The sequence below is a fragment of the Pavona decussata genome, unplaced genomic scaffold (genome assembly GCF_977016875.1).
Source record: "Pavona decussata unplaced genomic scaffold, jaPavDecu1.1 SCAFFOLD_6, whole genome shotgun sequence".
Lineage (NCBI taxonomy): Eukaryota > Metazoa > Cnidaria > Anthozoa > Scleractinia > Agariciidae > Pavona > Pavona decussata.
This window is the reverse complement of record NW_028145430.1, coordinates 2,872,501-2,896,675: the sequence shown is the minus strand read 5'-3', so window position 1 is coordinate 2,896,675 and position 24,175 is coordinate 2,872,501. Positions and strand designations below refer to the sequence as shown.

General features: G+C 39.2%; 3 protein-coding genes and 1 long non-coding RNA gene across 5 annotated transcripts in view; 2 read left to right on the top strand and 2 right to left on the bottom strand.

Moving 5' to 3' along the window:
• The first annotated feature begins 2,697 nt into the window (after positions 1-2,697).
• Positions 2,698-8,114, top strand: LOC146489180 (uncharacterized). Its single transcript, XM_085107095.1, has 2 exons — positions 2,698-2,825; positions 5,724-8,114. Exons 1-2 carry the CDS (start codon positions 2,768-2,770, stop codon positions 6,065-6,067), a joined length of 402 nt encoding a protein of 133 aa, XP_084963221.1. The 5' UTR covers positions 2,698-2,767; the 3' UTR covers positions 6,068-8,114.
• Positions 8,115-9,384: 1,270 nt separating this feature from the next.
• Positions 9,385-24,175, top strand: part of LOC146489178 (uncharacterized) — a 16,092-nt gene continuing 1,301 nt past the window's right edge. Inside the window, exons 1-2 of the long non-coding RNA XR_014864117.1 lie at positions 9,385-9,431; positions 10,360-10,552. This is a non-coding gene — a long non-coding RNA (uncharacterized LOC146489178). The remainder of the gene's footprint in view (positions 9,432-10,359; positions 10,553-24,175) is intronic.
• Positions 11,506-15,043, bottom strand: LOC146489179 (substance-K receptor-like). The gene is made up of 2 exons (XM_085106857.1): positions 14,461-15,043; positions 11,506-13,242 (listed from the first exon to the last, which is right to left on the bottom strand). Exon 2 carries the CDS (start codon positions 13,219-13,221, stop codon positions 12,160-12,162), a length of 1,062 nt encoding a protein of 353 aa, XP_084962983.1. The 5' UTR covers positions 13,222-13,242; positions 14,461-15,043; the 3' UTR covers positions 11,506-12,159.
• The window catches only part of LOC146489177 (scavenger receptor cysteine-rich type 1 protein M130-like), a 33,204-nt gene continuing 31,432 nt past the window's right edge, over positions 22,404-24,175 (bottom strand). For both annotated transcript variants that reach the window (XM_085106711.1, XM_085106715.1), the window contains one exon: positions 22,404-23,976. In XM_085106711.1, the coding sequence (XP_084962837.1) occupies positions 23,907-23,976 (70 nt within the window). In that variant the 3' untranslated portion in view covers positions 22,404-23,906. The remainder of the gene's footprint in view (positions 23,977-24,175) is intronic.

Genomic DNA, 24,175 nt, shown 5'->3' with positions numbered 1-24,175 from the left:
ATACCCCGTTTGACATCTTTGAGAAAATCCCCAACCATGTTCGAACGAGAAGGAGTTATAGGTAAGGTATCACAAATACTAGCTTGTTAGTGCGATTTATTCACGAATCACACTACTTTTTGTCTCCAAATCGCATCCCTTTAGCCCATAAAAATAAAATGAAATAATAACCACTTAAAAAACGGATTTCTTGAAGCAGCCTATTATAACATTGACAAAAAGAAATGTGATTTTAAAACGGGTGTAATAAATTACTAAATATTGAACTTTGCACTCCACTCAGTTCTATTAACAATTATGCTTTTAATAATTTTAATACATGAATGCCATTAGAAGGATAATCTGTGCCCATACTGTTATACAGATGACTCATGATTATCAGACAAACTAGTAACACTAGCACTCCATCTCTAGTATTTATGCCTGCAAATTAACTACCATACAGATTCATTGTATTGGATTATCCATCTCTGCTATAAACTCACCCATTTTGACTTCAGCACACTTTATTTAACTCATTCACTTATTATATTACACATTGACATTTGTGTGTTTAATCATGTTATGTAGCCTTCAAGAGACTTATTTTGAGTTCATTGAGTTCAATGAGTGTTCCAAATACTAAGTAAATTAAAAAGTTGAGTGATAGGAACCGACGTTTCGGCTCCTTGAGAGGAGTTTTCCGAAAGCTGAGGTATCCGAATCACCTTATTGATTCTGTCATCAACAAGTCTATCACCTCGAGAGTCGCAGCGGACCAGTCTAAACAGCATACCGATGACGTCATCCGGATAGCTATCCCCTATAAAGATCAGGATGCTGCAGTGTCTGTCAAACGGCAACTTAGAGATCTTAGCAGCAAGGTGGGAAAGACCATTCAACCCGTGTTTACTAGCCGTAAGCTTAATCAAGATCTAAGCCTTCGTGAGCCCAAGCCCAACATTGTAACCCAGCAATGTGTTGTTTATTTATTCAAGTGTGACCTGTGTGATGCAGGTTATGTTGGGTATACAAAGGGCCACCTTCACACGCGCGTTGAGGGACACCGTCAAAAGGCGTCATCAATCTGCAAGAATTACTACAAAGAACATAACACTGCTGTTCCGAACAATTTCTTAGCATGCTTCAATGTAATCAAGAAATGCATGAACAAATTTGACCGCCTTGTTAATGAAATGTTGTATATGCAAGAGCTTAAACCAACATTGAATGTGCAGTCCGATTCTCTTCGTGCTAAAGTATTTAAGTAATTAGCTTGCCGCTATGTTATGCAAATTCGCTTCAACTTAGCCTTTTTACAAACCGCTTTTTATCATTAATTATGTAACCTTGATAATGGCGCAAGATGCACCGAAACGTCGGTTCCTATCACTCATATTTCTTGTTTCATGTATTTCTAAATAATTTCTTTTAAAAATTAAAAAGTTGTTCTAAAAAAGACCAAATGTTGAATGCAATTTCTATTATTACAATTTTTCTATCATACAATTTTAAGGAATTTTCATATTTTCAGTGACACTCTTTTTATGTCTCAAAGATAATTCTAGCTGGTATTAGATTTGAAGGGATGATAGTGCACATGTAAATTATTTGTGTTGCCCTCTTCCACTTTCAAGTAGGTAATTTCCCAAATTCCACCACCACCCCCCCCCCCCGCCTTCCCTCCCCCTCCCCGAAAAAAAAAGAACAATCAGAAAATGGATGTTGCAAAACAACTGCGTATTAAACATTGTTAATAATTAAAAATATTCATAGGGAAATAATTATTTTTTAGACCTGTTCCTAGGTATGCTAAGTGCCATGTTTCCAAATGTACCTATAGTTGCACTGACAGTGACAGCAACAGAGAAAACAAGAGATATAATTTCAAATTCCTTAGAGATAGTGGATCCTGTCATCATATCATCGAAGGGAACTCAAACAGAAAGAACATATTTTACACTGCTGCTAGTTACCACAAACATGAAATATAGACCTTCTTGCTGCCTTACATCGCAAAGCTAAAGGAGCTGAGAGAGATGCCCCTTACTGTACTTTATTCAAAGTTAGAAATTGGTGGGGAACGGCGCTCCAGCCATTTGTGACCGTCACTTGGGCGAGAAGCAGTTTGCACCGATAGGCTCGGGAAATTGAGCCATTCATTGGCGTAGAACTGCGAGCTCTTTCACTTTTGTCTCGAACTCAGCCAACGAAAGCTCCTGCGAAGATAGACTCTTTCTCAGTAAAAACTGCAATTCGTAAGTTTTTTTTTTTGTGAAAGCAAGGTTGATGGAGTTTTTTTTAAGGAAATTTATCATCGAGCGAAACTTCCCTTTCCGATACTCTAACTGAGACTTTTGCCAACTCCATACCGTGTTTCCTTCACGAAATTATTGACAGATCAGTGGTTTCTAATTAAAAACCGTTTGATTATAGCACCTACAGATGTTTAAAACATTTGCCAACGGCTTTTTCGGAGAATTTTTAGCGATTTCCTAGCGTCCGCCATCGTGCTGCATTTCTTTTTGACGCTACTTTTATTTTTCGCGCCAGGCCGCCAGTCGCTCTGCCGCTAACATTTTCACTTCCGTTTTAGATTTCTATCGTTAGGAACTAGCCAATCAAATCCTGTGTCCCCAGAGCCTCCTTCCCTCGTGCGAAGGCCCCGACGGCTAAGAGGGACAGGAGGCTCTGGGGACGAGAATGACGTCATAACCGGTGCTATTTTGCTCGACAAAAATCTGCAAAGCGAAGCAAGTTTTGTGAGCGAAGAAGTACAAGTCCAGAAATGAAGTGCGTCTCCTCTACTCTGCTCGTTTTCTTGCTTCTTGTATCTTCTGCAAAAGGTAAGAAACCAGCTAACACAAATAGTATTTTAAAGTATTATGGAATTCAGGAGTAAGCTTGCTTCTAATTTCAAAGTGGACTTGAGACTCCGCAAAGCCACTGATTAAGAAAATGAGCTTGCTAATTTAAGCGCTCCGTTGTACTGCAAAGTTGCCCTGTTGATCACTGCTGTACTCCAAAATTGCAAACTGCACTGTTTGCAAAAAGTTACAAACTCTTCTTTTATACCTCAGTGCTCCTGATAGAAATTATTAACACGGTGATGTACGTTTAATACAACGGCCGATAAACGATCACAAACTTATCCGACCGGACGGTCGGCGTAGTTTTTGCATTTAATACCGGTATCATTGCAGAAGAAGAAAGATTGATGGATAATCAAAAGAAACTTTGTCTGTTCCAGCACAATATGATGTTCAAGAAGTTACAGCTTTTTCACCGGGCATGGAAAAGTTCGAACTGATATGCTGTTATTTTACTGTTTTACTTCGTCTGCTCAAATTCACTCCACTCGTCTCTGTTTTTCACCCGCATTATTTGACAGGTTTCCATAGTTCCGTTTTATTTCAATCATACTTACATTGAACGTTTTTCGATAACTCCTGTTGACTTAAAAGTTTAAGAAAGGATGGTTAATATGACCAACAAATTCTGAAACGAAACGACTGTACTGGAGTTTTGATTGTCCAAGAACCGCATTTGCACTTCGTTTGCGCGTGCATTTGCATGTAGTGATTTGCCTTTACGCGTGAGCCAAGCTTAACTTTTTTGGCGAATGCTTTTGTAGATGTGATTTCAGTCTTAGCAAGATTTTTGATTTTATTGCAAAAAAAGGCGAAAAATTAAATCCACAAACACTGCCTCGCATGAGGAGAAGAGAAAATCAGACCATGCAAGGTAAAAGCGGTTTCTAAGAAAGAAGATTTAGCTTTCCTAGAAAACCAAGGCTATAAATAGATCTCGAAAAGCTCATTTCCGTTATTGCATCATATTCCTAAAAAGTGGTTTTCCGCTTATGCTTCGCGGAAAACTTTGTTAAACAAAGAAGATTTCTAGGTTTTGTTAGTGTAGAGTAACATCCCTAAATTTCAACATTGTTATTTTTGCTTATTTCAAGAAAAGCCTAAGCTTTATGCATAAATATTTCACGAAATATTATTTATGGTATTTTTTCTCGAGTCGAATTTTGTGTGTGATGTTTTCGTATTCGTGTTATAATAGTCTACCTATTTAACTAGCTATGGAATTCTGGTGATAAGAAAACGCTGTTGTCTCCCAAACAGAATTACGAAAAATGAATATCGATAAGAAAACACAAAGCGAGTAACAACCGGCAGCTGGAAGGAATGAAAATTTACATATACCGGTTAAACAAAGCAAACAAACGAGCGTGTCAAAGAAACTATTTACACAGGCAAAACTGGTCTGGCAGATATTATTTATGCCCCTCAAAGAAGAAAAACAACTTTACGTGGTGTGGAAAATAATCGCAGAATCACGTCTTTGCTGACAATTAAAGGAATTTATAATTTTTCATTCGCCCAGAGTCTGCAATACTCAAAACCATGGTAATACCACAGAGCAAAACAGACATAAAGTTGATATTGACCACAACAGAAATTAAATAGCTTTGGACCATAAAAGAGGTTATATATCAGTCAGTAGCAAAGACGGGTGAATGTGTAAGCCGAACTCTGGTTATAAACAAACACCGTGATGCTTGTTAGGCGGCTGTGTAGATAGCCTGTTAGTGTGCTTCTGATTGCAATTTTGGACAGCTAGGAAAGTGATAGGTGTGCGATATAGAACATCGTGATGGGAGCTACTCCTTTCCTTTTCCCTTACCTAACATCTGCAGGCTAGCAATAGGCGACTTGACAGAAGCCTCTGTGAACAGACTGTACAACCAAACAATGATAACTTTAGGGAAGACAAATTCACATCCTCTACGTTTCGGACAGCAATGAATTTGTATGGAAAGGATATCTATATATATCTTTAGTACCTTATCTTGCAATACACTACCCTAAAAAGACTGTACATAACATGAGTGGAAATTACTACAAAGCCGGAAAGTCTCATCGCTGAGTTATCTTCCAGTACATGTATTATACATGTTCCTTGAAGCTAGATTACAGCCTGGAGAGTTGGACAGCTGACATCGAGAGATTTTAAGAGAACAAGAATCATTGCTTAAACTCACCATACTAGACACTCTCAACGTCCTATCAACCCCATGTTTACAACATCAATTGCTCATTAAAGTATACGCGAAGGCTAGAGTCCAAGATATAATTGGGCAAGACAAGTTCAAACTGGCTATTACACGTGAATGTGTCATTCAGAAATATCCAAGCCTACCCCAAGTTCAAATGGGGAAGGATGCACGTCTCAAAAGCCACGCTTTTTAACGTTGCACAGTTTGAATCTAGTCTGGAAGTGATAGGCGATGGGTGGGAGCAGTATAGAAGTCACGTGGAGCTTGCTTCAACTGGAGTAAGTTATTTCAACTTCCACCCCACCACCTCCACCCACCCACCCAACAAAATTTTATCTGTACACCTAGCACCTATTGTATCAGGTATATAATGTACTGCTTCAATATCTACCATTTTCACCCAATTCGACAAATGTTGATCTAGAAGTCTCTATGATGCAGCAGTTTCCAACTGATTAAAAAGGAATATTTTATTGGCTGAAGCCAGTAAAGTCATAGGATCAGTAGCGCTGCTATTCTAACAGAAACAATTTTATTTAGTGACTATTCAGACTTTATAAACGTCAAACTACTTGTCTGTAAAGACACGAAACGTTTCCATGTAGAAAATTGTGATTGTGATCAGATAGGAATGATATTTATATATATATATAACATATTTGTCTTCTCGTTACTTTAGGTGAAGAGAACAAAGACTGGTGCTTTAGTGACTACACATTCGGTATAGCAGTAGGAGTCGGAGCAGTAGCTGCTGCTCCGTTTGTCCTCGGCGCAGCAGGATTCACAGCTGGCGGGGTGGCAGCTGGATCTTTGGCTGCTGGCGTTCAGTCAGCCGTGTACGGAGGAGCGGTAAGCTCCGCTAGTACATTTGCACTACTTCAGAGTGCTGGAGCCGCCGGTATGGGCGTGGGGGCCAAGGTACTCATAGGTTCGGCTGCAGGCGGAGCGGCCACGTATGTCAAGAGCAAGGTGTCTCCTTGTAATGCCGTTGGGAAACCAGGATGTCCATCGGAAGAGAACTGATTCAGCATGGAACTGGCATCATGTAAAAAGAAGAGTCGGTCTATTGCTCTAGCATAAGTTCTTTCTCACTGGACGGTTACATATAAAAACCTTAATCAAAGCCTGGATTGGTAAACTATTTTCTAATGGTTCACTGCCTTGGAAAGCTTACTTTAATTACTTACTTAAGGATTTTGGTGGTGAATTTTTATTTAGATGCAACTATGATGTCGAAGAGTGTAAAATTTATTCGAAATTTTATTATGAGTGTCTTCAGTGGTGGGCAGACTTTAGAGAGTCCTTTTCAACAAAGCCTCCTATGTCTAAATACATAATCTGGAACAATAAAGACATTAAGATAGATAATAAATCAATTTACTACCCTAATTATATGTTAAAGCTGGAATATTATTCTCCCACCATTTGCAATTTGATAAAGATAACATTCAATCTTACAACAATGTAAGGGGTTTTGGAGTAAAAAATACCAATTTTTTAGTGTGGACAGGGGTAAGAAGTGCGATACCTTCCCACCTGAAAACAGAATGCCCAAATGAAAATAAATTAGGACCGTTAGAATTTTTCTGTGGAGAAAAAACATTTAATCCTCTTACTAGCAAGAATAAGCAGTTTTATCGCTTGTTAGTATCTATCAAAGTTAAACCTTCGAGGGGCTTTATAAAACTGAAAGAGGATTTCGACCTGGACGATTCAACTGCTGCTAATGCTTTTTGTAACATTAAATCGTATTCATCTGAAACTTTTATTAGAAGTTTTGAGTTTAAATTATTAGCTGATATTACTTTTAATAATCATCGTCTTGCTAAAATAGGTTATGTCCCGAATGATCTGTGTACCTTTTGTGAGGAAAGACCAGAAACGGTTCATCTTCTATTCTATGAATGTTCTTTCTCTTATCGTTTTTGGAAACAGTTTGAAAATTTCTGGTTTATGCTCTCGGGAAAGTATGTAGAATTCTGTTAAATGATAAAAATTGACAATGATGAAAAATATTTACAACGCAATTATTTGGGGTTAAAATAGTTAAAGGAATTTTATTTGGTGTTGGACTTATTACAAATTATATTTCGGTTTGGGGAATATCACAGAAAAAGACCAGTTGACTCATTTCCTTCGTTACGCAGCTCTTTAGAGATAAGACCTTGTTGTTCGACTTAGTTGTTCTCAATGTGTGATTAATGTATAAATTCTCCTGTCATGAACTCGGTATGAGCAGTTGTACGCTTCCGCGGAAACGCTTGTCATCGTAAAAATATTTTCAATTAAGTTTTCTACAAATGATGACACCTTGTTTACCTTATTTTTTATAAGTTTTTTCCTCAACTTGACCTTTCGACGGTTTATTCCAGGAAATTGTTACTGCTCTTATTTTTAGTCATTTTTAGTAGATTTTCTTGGGTTCTTTTACCGAATTCATGGTAGTTGATGTTCATTTTAAAGATGAAGATATCTAAATAATAATGTCCGTAATATAAGGTGTTTTTGAAAGTATATACCATGATCTTAGGGTGATTGTGAAGATAAATATCCATTGTTGTAATTCTGCTATCAGCCACGTACTGAATATATAATTCAAGCTTTAGATTTTGTTGACCACGTACTCATTTAATTTATGGAAACGTTTAACCAATGATTTTCGATGAAGAAGGCTAACACCTTCAACGAATCGACTACTTGTACAATTTTTAAACAACAACTTTTAGTGTTTTTCAGATTATCTTTGTGAAACCTTACTGAGTAAGTTCGAACTTTGTAATTTTTATCTTGGTCTCCCTGTTTTGTATTGACTGGACAACCCAAGCTTCATGGTGATATTTCTCTAGAAAGATGTCTTTGACTTGGCTAATAGATCGAAGGCACGGATGCAAATAAGTTCCTTGTAGCCAATTACAGTAGGCTTGCGTAAGATTTAGTTTGCGTTAAGTAGATGGTTGTCGAGTCAGTATAAAAATGGGTGCCATCTAGTTTTAGTAGAGAATTGATTGTAGAACAGAGTAAGCTGAACTGTTGCAAGTTCGTAAGGCAATAAAGAAGAGTCAACTGAGAAGCTATTGGATTTTTTGTTGAAGTGAACCCAGCTAATTCCCCGCAATAGGTTCGTTCAACAATTCACCTTGAAAGATGTTTTTGTCGGAAGACAAGTTGGAGAATCTGACCAGTTACTAAACTATCTATTTTTCTTGCTAAACTTCATATTTGGAATTGTCGTAAACGTAGAGTAACCCCAAAATTGGAAATTTTTTAAAGCAATGCTGGATGTGAAATACATATATCTTATTCGATGGTTTTACATATAATACGCGCAGATATTTTGCGATTTGCCATGGGTTGTGTAGTATTTTTCCGAGCCCCGAAGGGGCGAGGAAAAATACGAGCAATGAGCAAAATGTCCGCGAGTATTTTATGTAAAACCATCGAATAAGAGATTTATTATTCCACTACAAAAAGATTTTGTTATTTTGGCTTCTCTGTTTTGGTAAGAGTTTTGAAATACACCCGGCATTAACTGTTCATCGGTATATGGCGCGTACGAATGACGTAAACAACACAGAAAGCCAGTTAAATGTCTTTAATTTGATTGGATAAAATGAAAAGATAAATGACAAGTGATTGGCATGCTAAAAACTTGTTTTCGAGCTTGCATCGTTTCAAAAACTATTCTTCGTCCAGTCCGGCCATTGTTGCTCCTTTTTTCTGCCTTTTCCGTCCGTATTCGCTCTGTTGACCGGGTCAAACCGGGACACTACAGTGTATTACGGTCTCATATTTTGCGCGTTCTCTTGACCTTATTTGGTGAAATGACATAATAGTGGAATAATAAAGAAAGGAAATGTATCTTGCCTCTAAAGCCGCCGTTACACATTGAAACGTTTAGCTGAAACTTGTGTGCAACGGCGCTGCGAAACAAATTAATTTCAGCAGGCGTTGCACCGTGTAACATGGTCGGTTTCGTGAAACTTTTTCGAACTTCCGTTGCGAGACAAGTTTCACGAAAAGTAGAACCGCTTTCTACTTCTGCAACGGCTCGCAACGGTCGCAATAGTGAAAAAACAAGAGTTTCACCGTGTAATACCACTTCGTGAAACTTGTTTCGCAGCGCCGTTGCACACAAGTTTCAGCTAAAAGTTTCAACGTGTAACGGCGGCTTAAGAATAATAAGGTAAAACAATTTCAGGCTAAATGGCAATTTTATAGCAATGTTAGAGATATTCGTATGATTGATTAATTAAGTTTTAAGTCAAAGAGGTGTTATTGGTGACCTGTTATTAATTGCAGTGTACTTATCGCTATGAATGGAAATAAAATGTGGAAAAAAAAAGATGTCCATCGGAAGAGAACTGATTCAGCATGGAACTGGCATCATGTAAAAAGAAGAGTAGGTCTATTGCTCTAGCATAAGTTCTTTCTCAATGGACGGTTACATATACTAACTACGAAGCCCGAAAACACACCTGTAATCAAACTGAGGCAATGTGTTCGGCTTGAGAGTGAAAACTCCTGTTAATTACAGTTCCTTTGATGTCGTCATTTCGTTGCTTTATAGGCTTTTAAACGAACATTTTTTATCTCTTTTGATTTCTGTGTATTCTTGATTAAACAAGGTTTAACGTCACGCAACTAGCATTTGAGTTTATATCGCCACGTCACACATTAAATATGAAGCCCGTGAGACATCTATAAACAGACGATTCCCAGTCCTACGTCAGACAGACACAATTCTGCTACGTTAAGACTCAGAGTCGGTCGGCGGTGTCTGATAAAAAAAAATACTTAAAGCGCCTCACTGCAGACCTAGGAGTGTATGAAAATCATTAATTTACCAAACAAGGGAGGGGGTGAGGAACTAGGATCGATAAGAGGTATTCAGCTATAGCCCCTCAGGACACTCCCTTCAAGTGCAGCCTGTGCGGAAGAGACTCCCACCCCCGTATGGGTCCTGCACAGTAACAGCAGACGACGCTCCTGCAACAGCTGAACAAGAATGTCAACTTTCCCACGCGTAGATCCATGATGTCCCGAGATTTACGGATGCTTACGATTCAGCTCCCAGTGCAGGGCAAAGGACTCCCCAAGATCAGACAAGTGGTCAATACTCATTTCAGTTCCCATGTGGCTATTTAATTTCCTGCCTTAACTCCTAAATTTTGCAACTTAGGGTTTACTTTCTCCGGCTCGTTGGTAGCCCTCACCTCCCCAAGTAAACCATTTATAAAGCCTTTTTTTCGGTGGAGACTGTCATATAGATCTATGGACAGGAATCTGCCGATTTTCATACTGACGTGTCATTGTAGGAAGGGAACTTTGCCACCGCTGTAGCATCAACTGACCCGATGTGAAGCTCTATACGGGCCTGCAGATGATTCCTGAAGCACAAATGAAGTGGAACCGTAAATGATTGTCAAACCAGAGCTGATCCCGTCCGGCAGTGGCAAATTATCGTGCGGAAACTAGGGATGGCGTAGAATGAATGATGCAAACTTTGATGTCTGTATAGTCGTTCTGTATTGTCTATTTCTTTGCTTGTCTTCCTTGTTTTTAATAAAAAGCAAGCGTTTTCAAAATATTCCCTCAGTAAATCGTCTAATGAAAATCAGTCAAGTCAACCTTTTTAACGCCAATAGTTTGACAATGATCCTGCAATTTTCCATGTATTATACAAAACCTGATGACAAGAGACTTTTAAGTCGGTTAATAAAGAAAGGAGATCAACCACTGAGAGTATTAAGGGATTATATTATTCACCTTCAGTAAAGACAGTCAGGGAATCAGTCTCAGCCGGAATCACATAAATCTAAAAGTTTATTCACTCTTTCAAGGCACACCTATTTACATAAAATATCACGGGAACGTGCAACGATATCGTGGTACCCATGACCAAATTATGTGCACATGCAAAGTTCCACTTTGGTTTAAATAGGTTTCCGTGTTAGTAAACGCAAGTAATTTGCAATGCTAGTTAAGCTATAGAACATGAGTAAGAGAAGTCAACTTTTAACGAGATAGACTGTAACATCTCATCTCTCCCAAAACCTAGGGCTCCGATGTTATTCCGACTTCACAGGAAACTCATTTCCTCAACTGCACAGGAAATGAAGCTCCAAAGTAAACCCTTGATGTACACTATTTCCAATAATAGTATTGCATTCTTCTAAAACTGGACAATCCTTTCTAAACAGGTCTGCTTTTTTTACGCTTTTCTATTCCTAATCTTCGGCGGCCTACACTGGTGTCAGGATAGAACCTAACTTTAACCTCGATTATAATACAAACTCCATAAGCCGTACCTAAGTGGGTCTAAATTACATTTACTATAACTCGAATTATGCATTGACAGATCAAGGGAAGAGTTCCACGTCTATTTTGGCCGACATACTGTCGTTCTGAATTTTTTTACATTTTCATCCCCCCCCCCCCCTCCCTCTCTCTTTTGTACTTTAGCTAGCTCTCTTTCCCCGCGAGCAGCATGCTTGCTAGAAGCTACTGGCTAACAGTTGTCTAACATCCGGGATCTATTATACATACATAATAGGACTACTATATCACTTGGACACTCCGAAGCATCTCCTTGAATTGGTCCCAGTGGGAAAGAAATTCGTTATGGAGTTATGCTTATTTAACACTTCACAGTACAAAACAAATGGCATTTTGAATACCTTTTCGTAGTACACTCAGAACGGTGACGCAAAACATTTCTAATTCACTCATCTGTTGACTTATTTAATTGAAGATCAGTTTAGTGCACTGAGTGCCCGTTGAGACAGTAAATTTAAAATCCTTGTTGAGAGGAGAGGGTTTTTTTTTTTTTTAATTGGTTCCTATTGCCTATCCCGAGACGCTAAATCAGATGGCCAGGAACGAAACAACAATTTTGCTAACATTTAACTGGCGTTCGATTGATCCTATTCCGGAGTACAAATAAGCGGAAGAGCTGTTAGATTTCTCTTTTTAAATAAATTTGGGAAGACATTTCAGCAAACGTTTTCTGATACAGGATAATTCAAGCCATTTTGTACTCCAGCAACTCCAAAAACCTCTCATGAGGGCTTTCTTGTCATCGTGTGTATTTTAATTCCGGAATAGTGAACGCCCCCTCAGTCTAACAACTTAGTGTTTGTCAATTCTAGATTTACCTCTTGCGTTGCCAGAATTCTAGATTGCTTGGGCTGGCTTATTTTAAATCCACATTTACAAACAGTAAATATTGGCAAAAGGAGACTCCTTAAAGCTTGATTATAGTTTGTGCTAAACGCGAAGAGAATTATGGGGTTGATGGCTGTACTCAAGGAAGGACACACATAAAAAGTGAGGCCCACTAATAACAGACATCTGTCTGTTGGGAAAACAGTTGGATAAAATATTTTAAGAAACACATAAATACAAAGTGGAGTCCAGCAAATAAAAAAGCCAAATACGATTGATATCATGATTTTAAGGATCCTCTGATTCTGCTGTCGTCGTTTTTCGTTGCCTTGATTTCTCACCAAGCTGTTACCTGGCAAAGGTCTCTTTTTCAAACTTCTCGTAATCAGAGAGTACAGAATTATGATCGTGATAAGAGGAATAAGGTAAAAAAGAACAAATATCGCACCAGTGTAGACAGTTTGAGCTTTACCACTCATCATAAACCTGCAAAACGTTTGACCATCAACTTTGATTGTTCTAGTGAAGAGAGTATAAGGCAAACCGTACAATATCGGTATTAACCAAGACAAGAACAGTAAAACGACCCGAATTTTCACATTTAGCATGATACCTTTCAAAGGATAAACAATAGCGATAAATCTGTCCAAAGCAATCAGCACAAGGCTTAGAACTGACACCACCTGCGATACTATTCTGAGATACATTCCCAGCTTACAAACAGATGAAGCCCAAGGCTCGCTGATGAGGGTGGTGGGGGTCAGCATTCCTTCACTGGCGTACAGTGGCCAATTAAAGAACGGGCACAGAAGGTCGGACACGGCCATGTTCACGATGTAGTAGTTTGTGCTTGTCCGCAAGTTCCGAGTCTTCATGAATGTTGCAGCAACCAAGACATTTCCGATCAATGCTGCTGCACTTATCACAGACAGAGTCAATGTGAACATTGTGGAAGCAATGGTGGAACAGGGAGGTGACGGAGAGTTCAGCTGTGTCTCTGTGGAGTTATTCATTCTCGCTTGGTCACTTGGCAGCTTTTGAAGAAATAAGATAAAGCCAACTGATTAAAATGCAGGGTTTGAACTATTTGGTACAATGTTAGGAAAAGGTACTGTGTGAGATCCTATTTTAGAAGCGATCATGCATGAAACCTCACTTGTACTCTTCCGTTACAAGCGATCAAATAAAGAGCTAACTAGTAAACTGAAAACAAAATTGTGGAGTTGACAAAAGTTACAATTCATCAATAAACATATTTTTACTTTCAGTTGAGTCCAATTCTAAGTATAGCAACTCATTGGAAAGATACTAAGTCTATAAGGCTTAAGCTAATGGATGCTTCAAGTGCGTTGTACAATAATCTCTTAGTATAGTGAAAATAATAACATGAAAGGGCGTGCACAAAGTAAAGAGTTAATCAACCGACAGCTTTCACCATTTAGAGTCGTGATATTGATAAAGGCGTAAACGGATGTCCTTCTATAAAAGGCGCCTCAGTTCAGTGCTTATTCCGCTTGTGATGGCGCTTACAACTTTAAAAACACTCTCCTCATACACGGAAAAAAAGAGCTTAGAAAATATTGAACACTGAAAATAAATGCAGCTGCAGGCTGGAGTTTAAAGATTCTTTTATGCCTAAGTGTTGTAAGTCAGTTTGACAAGTTAACTAATACGATAATTAAAAATATGATCACAGAAAACAATATGGTATGAATTGAGCGACAAATTATTCAACAGATTATACCACCATTAAAATCTGAAAAAAAGCAGATGTCAAACCCCAAGACATTACAATCAGCGGCTGGCAGCATTTGGTGTTTCGTTTTATTAAGTAGCCTTATGCTGGAAAGAGCCTGGCTCGTTAGTGACAGACGTCGCTTAGACTTAGACTTAGACTTAGTCCAAGTTCCCTTAATTACTACACCTTACTAGCGTTTTTTCGCATTCTAGCGGATGGATGTTTTGATGTGTGAACGCAATAGTCAAAGTTGCGTTGTAAGCCATCTATATCTCGGGTTATCCACCCCATTTGACCTGAGTTAGATCTCTACCCAGCCGGATAGTACCGTAATTTCCCCGCCTTTACGTTGTAAGTCTGTGCGTTATCTAAAAGTAATAAACTTCCCTATTAACTCAAGGAAGAACATTATTTTGATTGTCTTGTTTCCTTCCCTTTCCTCTAAAGCATGTAGAACTAGTTAAATCACTGTAGAAATCTTGGCGTATTACATATTTACGCTAAATCAGCTCACCTTGAACGGAGTTAGGCGGAGTTCTACTGAAAGCACGTGTTCTATTTGATTTGAAATCTTTCCCCTTGGGAGATTTAGTGGAATTAGCTTTGGTAAAACTGAAGCTCAACAAGTTACTTTTATGCCTACCATCTCATGGGTGCACGAGTGAACTGATTTGTCTTCCTGTTTGCGGGTACGTATACGTATTTGTATATGTTAATCAGTGACGTTGCCTGCGGCGTAAAAAATATCGGCCCGCTTTTCGAAGACGCTTGAGACAACATAACATACGAAGATTAAACAAACACAATAACTGCACGACTCACAATGAGAGCAATATTGGGTGCGGTTTAATTGAAAACAAAAAATGACCATGCACTTGTAGTGTCCGCATGCCAAAAATCACATAACCTTTATCATACATAGCGCCGTCCGTTTCATTCTGTTTTCTCACTTTTTCCTTGTCCTCTCATTGCATTCTCGAGGTAAGTGATTGTAAGAACAAATGTGTTGAAGCTAGTCCACATATATTTCAAAGTGTAATGATTAAAAGTGTTGTTAGGTATTCTATACGTAAGCAGTATGGTAGAGTATTTGTTTAGTGGAGCTGAGTCACGTTTTATAAGACCATTTGAAAATATAGGTAAGATTGAAACGCGAAAGCACTTTATCTAAGTATAAAACGGAAAAACTTTTTTCCAGCGCCTTTTACATGATGTAAGGAAGCTGTTTGGACGTATAATTTATTAAGGAAAAATGCTAGTTTGTCACCCGTACACTGGCACAAAACAGTGTCTAGGCAGGGGATAGAAGAACAGTTGGTGAGTAATTGATGTATTTTAAAAAACAAAAAAGAAAGAGAGCGTTTTCTTGATTTTTCACACAGTTTAAAAACAAATGTAACAAAGTCATTTTGCATGACCCATGTAATGAAAATTGGACGATTGCTATATCAGGCTCTCTATTAGATGCTAGTTCAGGCCCCTAGCGGGGGGAGGGGCAGGGGGGGCATGAGCCCCCCCCCCCCCCCCAGAATTTTTGGAAGTTAAAAAGCAATGTGCACAAAAAAGCCACACAAATATGTCCTCAAGACCAGAGAAAACAAAATTCTTCTGCAGTCGGATTCTTACTGCCCGATTCCAAATTTAAAAAGAGAGAGAAAAATTTGTCGTCGTTTGTCTACGTCCTCCTTCAAATGTGATATTAGGAAACTTCACGTAGTAGTCCACGTTAAAGAAAAGGCGAATACATGGGATGATGTTTACTATAGGTAGTGTCGACTGATATATCGACCGCTATAACGGTCGATATAGCAGTCGAGACTCGGTCGATATATCGGTTGAGATGTATGTCGGCCGATATAGTTAGTTAGTTAGCCGTTAGTTCACCGATACTTCACCGACACTTCGCCGATAGTTGGTAGATACGTAACCGATGTATCGGTCAGTAATTATTCTTCGACTGCGGGACCACAGGCCAGCAGATTCAACTTAGGCTCTGACTGGTTCTGTTTAAAAGCTGGAAATCAGACAATCGGTGATGATACAAACTGGAGAAAAAAAAAAGATTACCATGTCCCTTGCTCCCAGTGCTCTTCGGTCCGCTTCATAAAGTAATCGCGCCTCACACTGCAACATTTTCCCCCATCGCATGATAACATTAATTAATGACGTCATCGCTTAAAAAAGAAAGTCATTAGACTCACCTGCTAAATTAACACACGACTGATGTGGGACCGACAGTTGATCGATATATCACCGACAGTTGACCGATATACCACCGACAGTTGACCGATTTACCACCGACACGGTCGAGCTGCGTCTACGAAATATCGACCGATACTCGGCCGATAGTCTATCGCTCTCTCGACCGAGTCTCTACCGACTATCGACCTACTATGGACCGACTATCGCCGTTTTAACGACCGAGTCTCGACCGTTATATCGACCGATATAGCAGTCGATATATCGGTCGACACTACTTATAGTAAACATGATCCAAAACATGTACCTAAGAGTGTGATCCAGATGCAAAAGTTTTTGTTTTACTTACTAAATCTACCGGGTTTTTTATGTTCTCCCAAATTAGTCTGTTTTTGAGTGACGGGGGGGGGGGGGGGGGTGGTTAGTTTTGTTTCACCATTTTGCTAAGCCCCCTCAAGTTGTTTTAGCCTTGCTACGGGGCTGTAGTTTCACTAGTTCCGTCGTTTTTGCTTGACTGTATAATAATAATACCTTTATTTATTACCTTTGGCGATAAGAATTACGTTAATATTACAGTAAAAAAGAAATTCAAAACACCACATGTATATATACAGTCAAAATATGTCAAGTTAATTAAGTTAGGTTAAGTTCACCTCTAGGAATAAATGTGTAGCAATATGTAGCAATGACTGTTTGATTTGGCCAAAATATGTTTGGACAATAGAAACGTTCAAAAAACAGGAATTTACGGCCAGTAAAATGAACAATTATCCTGTGAAAACGCGTGGAATATCGACTGATACTTAGCCGATGGGGGCGTAGGCAGAGATGGCTAAATCAGGGATATTCCGCAAGATTGAGCAGGACAATTGTTGTGGACGGACGACGAGTATTCAGTACACCATGACCATATTTGGGTAGTGTTACAATCTGTTGAATAATAATACAGAATATGCCTTGAATAGGCCATTTCCGAGTTGCTGTGAACCTCATTATGAAAGCAATGCTTAGTGCAAAACTTTTCAAATGAAAATTAGTTTTATTTGCATATGAATGAAAACTAATTTTCATGATAAAAAAATTGCACTTAGGCCCGGTTCATAAGTCGAACTTTACATGAGCCGAACCTAATACCTATTAAGGTCGACCCAAATAATTAAGTTCGGCAGTTGATTCAGACGCCGAACCTAACTGAGATCGAACCTAATTCAAGCTAAAGTGAGAAAGTAGATTTTCGTGGTCAGCGGCTGTTGTTTTTACTCAACAAGATTTAAAATGGCGGGAAAGATGAATTCTGACATGGAAGAGCTTGTTTGGTAAAATAATAAAGACAGGCCAAACACGGCTCCTACTGGTCAAGATAGGAAGAATATGACCTTCAAAGCTAATTTGCTCTTACGAGTACGTCTTTCAAAGATCTCCCTTTTTCTGTACGAAACACCCTGGTACGAAAGTAAGGAAGGGTCTTTGTAGATCTCCCTTTAGCAGAGGCAGATTTTCTATCAAGTGTCATTTACCAGGAGCCATAATCAGGGATGGAGACCGTAACGAGATGTCATTTTGACTTGTGGGCCTGTCCTTATGTGTTGTACCAAAAAAATCTAATGTTAGAAAAAAATTGCGCCATACGCGCGTGCGCGCACGCGTGTAAACGGCCAGAATCGCGCTTGGAGAAATTGAAATTTTTCTCCACCAGTTCAAAATGGCGTCCAAATTTTATAATTCTGCCAGGGAATATCTCCTCAGTGCCCACATTTAAGGAATTAGACTCTCACAAAGAAAAGGTAACAATTGAAAGAAGACGGGAAAAGTTGGAATAAGCGGCCTATTGATCACTTGACTCTCACAGTTAAGTCAAAAAGGCGCCAAAACGGTGGCGCTGCGTGCGTTGCTACTGTTGAATGAATAAAAAAAGCTTACACTCTACGGACATGTACTAAGACAGATAAGGACTTTTTTATCTTTAGTGAATTTTTTCTCAGCTGCTTTCCGTGTCACATATGACGTAGTAGCCCCACGCAAATTTGCGTGTATTCACGCGGGTATATGACGTGAGGGAAGGGGGGAGATTGTTTTCTAAAAATAGATTTTTTTTGGTACAACTCATGGGGATCTATCCCTGATTATGGCTCCTGTATTTACTCATCTGAATTGTTTTAGGTTAGGCACAGAAGGGCGATATTCCATAACAAGCCTCAAAATGTTTTTGCGGGATTTTAGTTTGTTTTGTAGGAGTCAAATCCAAGCAACAACCGTGGACGATAATCCTGCTGGTATACGTTGGATCAATTGTAGATCTGATCGGCTTTAAAAAATACAAATGATAAAAGAAGCAGAGACCGATACAACGTAGAATTACCGTTTAAAGGTTACCATATTTCGGCTGGCCAAACCAGCCTTCTTCAGGTATAATGAAAATTTACATTGGGACACACGCTTATATAGCTGACAAATATTTGCGCAATAGCGGAACTACGTAAAACTTAATTGATTGACAGTAAATATGAAGCAAATGAAATAATAGTAACAAAAAAATAAAATAATAAAAATAATAAAAGGAAAAAGCTAGTACATTTCTTCGCGAATATTACGGCCATGTGGAGAAAGTGTTCTGCCTTTTGAGATTAAAAAGGCTTCCCTGGCCTTACGGATTGAGTCTCGGTTAGAGTAGACTTTTTCTATGGGGATTAATTGCATGTCGTTAGCGGTGTGGTTAGGAGCGGTGAGGAAGTGTTCTGCGGCTGTGGTGGGTTTAGATTTAGTGTTAGGGTTATCTATGGTGCGGCGGTGTTCATTAAAGCGGTCTTTTAAGCGTCGTTTAGTCTCTCCTATGTATTGTAAATTACAGCGGTTACATTGGATCATGTAGATTAGATTTTTAGTTTCACAGGTCAGGTTAGATTTGATAGGGCGCGTTTCACCAGTGGAAAAGAAGGTGTAGTTAGTGAGACCATCGGAAATGTATGGGCAAGTGGCGCAATTTTTACCGCAACGATAGGAGCCGGAAGGGAGTTGTGGGTGGGGATTAGTCGAGTTAGAAGAAAGTTTAGCCGAAACCAGTAAGTCACGTAGGTTAGGAGATCGTCTGAAAGCCACAACAGGCAAATTTGGAAAAACCTTTTTGCAGCGGTCAGACGAGTGCAGTAAATGATAATGTTTTTTTATGATGTTGGAGATGTGAGGAAGCGATGGGTTAAAAGTCGTAATAAAAGGTACACGCGTAGGTTTGTTCATGTCTTTAGTTTGTAAAGCGAGTCTGCGTGGGATGTTGGCGGCACGTTGTATTGGTTTAGTGACAAAGTTTCGTTTGTAGCCTCGTTTGAGTAGGTATGTAGTAAGTTGTGCAGTGCGTATACTAAACGTTTCGTCAGTAGAACAAATACGTCGTAAGCGGAGTGCTAGACTGAAAGGAATAGCATTTTTTGTATGCAGGGGATGGCAAGATGAATACAGTAGATGTTGGTGTTTGTCTGTAGGTTTAGTGTACAGGTCAGTGCTGATGTTACCGTCGTTCGTTAAAGAAACATTAACATCAAGGAAAGATACGTTAGTAGAAGAGTGCGAGCTAGTGAATTTAATTGTAGGGTGAATGTTGTTAAGATAATCGATGAAGATTTTTAAGTTATCCAGACCTTCAGTCCAGATCATAAAAATGTCATCAATATAACGAAACCACATGTGAGGGTGAAATGGGGCATTTTTCAAAGCATTCGCTTCGAAATGGCCAAGACGTATGCATTTGGTTCGGCACATGAAAAGTTCGACGTCTGAATCGAAGTCGAACTTTTCATGTGCCGAACCAAATGCATATGTTACGTATAAATTATATAAATTATATCTATCCCAGAGGACTATGCATTCCATTGACTTGGCATGTGCGCAAAGGACTTATTCTGAACAAGATGGCGGAAAAAGAGGAATGTGCTCGTTCTTCTTGCCTCGAAACAACTAAATATACTTGTCTGAGATGCGAAAGATAAAAAAAAAAGAATCTATTCTTGAAGTGCACACGCACTTCAAACCGACACAAACTTTCCAATACAGGCTATGTCAAAGGCGAAGCGTCAAGACTTCTCAGAACAAAATCTTCAAAAACAACATTTGAAGAAAACATTACTCTATTCAAACAGAGATTACGCAACAGAGGTTACCTCGATAACCTTATAAATAAAACTCTTTCAGAAGTCAACCTCCGCAAAAGAATGTCGGCACTACAAAAACAAACTAAAAACCCGCAAAAGCATGTTGAGGTTTGTTTTGGAATATCGCCCTTCTGTGCCTAACCTGAAACAATTCAGAGGAGTAAATACAGGAGCCATAATCAGGGATGGAGTCCACGCGTCCCCATCAGTTGTACCAAAAAAAAAAATTTTTAGAAAAAAAAATTGCCCCCCCCCCCCTCCCTCCTCACGTCATAAGCCCGCGTGAATACACGCAAATTTGCGTGGGGCTACTACCTTATATGTGACACGGAAAGCATCTGAAAAAAAAATTCACTAAAGATAAAAAAGTCCTTACCTGTCTGAGTACATGTCCGTAGAGTGTAAGCTTTTTTCATTCATTCAACAGTAGCAACGCACACAGCGCCACCGTTTTGGCGCCTTTTTGACTTAACTGTGAGAGTCAAGTGATCAATAGGCCGCTTATTCGAACTTTTCCCGTCGTCTTTCAATTATTACCTTTTCTTTGTGAGACTCTAGTTCCTTAAATGTGGGCACTGAGGAGATATTCCCTGGCAGAATTATAATATTTGGACGCCATTTTGAACGGGTAGAAAGAAATTTCAATTTCTCCAAGCGCGATCCTGGCCGTTTACACGCGTGCGTGCACGCGTGTATGGCGTAATTTTTTTAAAAAAAGAGATTTTTTGGTGCAGCACATGGGGACAACCCCACAAGTCAAAATGGCATCTCGTTACGGTCTCCATCCCTGATTATGGCTCCTGGTAAATGACACTTGATAGAAAATCTGCCTCTGCTAAGGGAGATCTACAAAGACCCTTCCTTACTTTCGTACAGAAAAGGGAGATCTTTGAAAGACGTACTCGTAAGAGCAAATTAGCTTTGAAGGTATATTCTTCCTATCTCGACCAGTAGCTCTTCCATGTCAGAATTCATCTTTCCCGCCATTTTAAATCTTGTTGAGTAAAAACAACAGCCGCTGACCACGAAAATCTACTTTCTCACTTTAGCTTGAATTAAGTTCGACTTCAGTTAGGTTCGACGTCTGAATCAACTGCCGAACTTAATTATTTGGGTCGACCTTAATAGGTATTAGGTTCGGCTCATGTAAAGTTCGACGTATGAACCGGGCCTTAGCCTCGCAACTCGGAAATGGCCTATTCATGTGTCAGGTACAGTTGTCAAATATTACAGTTCTAAGCCTTTCAAAAGTCGCAAAAAGGATAGTTTGAATGGTTTATAACGAGTTTCATTTATCCTTGTTCAGAAATTGGGCAAGCGTACGCATCATAACTTTCGTACGAATTTGCTGCTGGATATATATAGAGAGAGCCTCCCCAGATACTGGGAAGCTGTGCGAAGGAAATTGCGATGCGTGTGAATCTGATAAAGGTGATGAGCGGAAAAAAGGAGACTAGATTGGGGAGAGGGTTCTCTCGCCTTCTCCCTCCAGTCTTCTCGCTTGTATTGTTTGTTTGCGTCACAGTTTTCTTTGTACCGTTCTCCACTTCCTAAACGCCTGGAAATAGTGAGAAAATAGAGTTGAACAGAGGCGTCCAAACCCCCATTCCCTTTTACTCCGCCACCCCCACGGGCCAAGTAGACCAACTGTTGAAAAGAAAGTTAGAAATAACTGAATTGTTTGTGTTATATATATATACCTGGCTATGTTTTGTCAGGTTTATAGTTAAGAATAAAGAAAATAATCAACTATTTTGTCTATTTCTTACTTGCTGCAAAAAGTATTCTAATTCTCATGACAGTTAACTTTGTTTAATCGGTTTTCTTTAAGGATGTCTTTAAACGCACAAGAGCCTACTTTATTATTGTACGAGCTCCGTGCACTAAAACAAAACCCGCTCGGACCGGTTCGTAATATTAATATACAATTATGCCTGTTGATCTCCATAGACTTTCTACAGAACAAGTAGATTTCGATTAAATTGTTTAACAACAAGAGCCTGTCTTTGGTGATCATCGCCTTTATCTGATGCCCAATATTTTTTCTCCGTATTACCTACTCAAACTATTAAACAGATCCTCACCATTCTTAGTTCCAATATGTATTTTATTGAAGATTTACAAAATAACAATTCGAATCACTCTGCATTACGAATTTACCACTAATGGGGATTTGGTCAACGTTGTAATGTCCCTCACGATTGAAGGGAAAGTTGGATCCATGGTAAGGCCTCAAGAGATCTAGCGTGCTCTCCATTTGCACAAAAAATCCTGAAATTTCTGTGGAGATAAAATGGATCAAATGGATTTCAAAAGTTACATCGGGAGTTTTTCGGGGTAGCTCGAGAAGTTCTCCTCTTCGCAGTCGGAACGAAGGGTCAGAAATTCTGTTCTATTTGTAATTATCTCGTTTCCACCCTCCTATACTGATCAAGGAGTTCAGCGCGGTAATGGGTGGTAATAGGTGGCGTCATCTCCTTTGGATAACGGCATTTGGTTTGAGAAAACAAAGCTTCTTTGATGCATTATTTTGCAGCGAATATAACCTGAATGCCAACCTAGTGATCAGGCCACAGTGATCACAATCGGTTTTTCTTGCAAATGGAAACATCCTAGACGTTCATGGAAATTCACCTACGTAAACCAAAATCATTCCATCGGGTATGCTACCAGATAGGATTGTGGAGGCAGCGTGGTCGAGTGGTTAGGGCACCGGACTTCAAATCCGGTGGTCCCGGGTTCAAGTCCCGCTCTGACCACTAGCTGGAGTTGTTTCTCGGTAGCCCCAAGTTCAACTCCTCGGACGCGCTTGTAAAAAGCCAGCTGGTCGGTCTCCTGCCAGTTGGGATTTTTAACCATGTTATTTTCAATTTGTATTATTTCTTTATGAAGTTTAATGCTCGGCCCCACTAGCACTTGTGCTATAAACACTGCCGATGGTAACTAAAGGTTATCATTTTTTTGTTATTGGAACAAGCTCCCAAAGAACTCTTTGTGGGCGATCAAGGCTGAAAAATTTTGAAGCTGAGTCTTTTCCTTACTTAGTAACACAAGTCCATTTCGGACAGGTATATAAACTAATTGACTAGATCAAGAGGAATTTGAGAGGACACACGCTTTCTTTAACTTGGAGAAAATTCTACACATTAAAGAGAATACCTTCCAAAATGAAGTACAACCCAAAGTCCAGTGAAGAATGCCAAGCTGGAGAAATGCCTGTCAGTTCCTCCATAATGGAGTTCACTCACTCTTTTGAAAAGTGATATACATAGTCAAAAAGAAGAGGAGGACGTTTCTAAATAAACAGCGTCAACGTTTTCAAATCAGATCGTTTGATATTATATGGATGAAAATGATCGGGAATCCAAGCTGAGTAAGCTGTTTAAAACCTGAAGAAACACGTCTCCCGCGGCGTTAGATAAAGGCTACTGGCATGAGAAGACAGACAACGATTTAAGCAAGAGAAGTTGTTCGGGAGCTGGCCTGTTGTAACTTTATCTCCCTTTCATGTCATGATGCTTAAGCATGTTAGCGTCTCTACTTGTACACACAGTCTGCTTCTAAAAACGTTCATAACTTTATTTTAGCTGTTATATTTTTCCACTGGAGTCATGTGGCTTCAAAGGTCCATCAACCGAATACCTTCTCCTGAATCCTCATAACCAGCTTGCTTAAGGACTGACTTCTCCCTAAAAAGGGAAACAATACATGGCGCAAGCATGTAAAACTGATCAATTATGATATCATTATAATTATGATCTACAAAAAAGTCAACAACTGACTTCCAGGCCGACTTCATAGAGCACTGCCGTCAACCTAATATACATTTTCCTGAATCCCAAGTCTTCATACCAAGTGCTATTTCTGGCTGGATGTGTAGTAGGAATA

Bases quoted from the DNA above. Each gene is read 5' to 3' on its own strand.
- LOC146489179 (XM_085106857.1), bottom strand. From the start codon at position 13,221: ATGAATAACTCCACAGAGACACAGCTGAACTCTCCGTCACCTCCCTGT.
- LOC146489180 (XM_085107095.1), top strand. From the start codon at position 2,768: ATGAAGTGCGTCTCCTCTACTCTGCTCGTTTTCTTGCTTCTTGTATCT. The intron at 2,826-5,723 runs GTAAGAAACCAG...TCGTTACTTTAG, and splicing joins TCTTGTATCTTCTGCAAAAG to GTGAAGAGAACAAAGACTGG.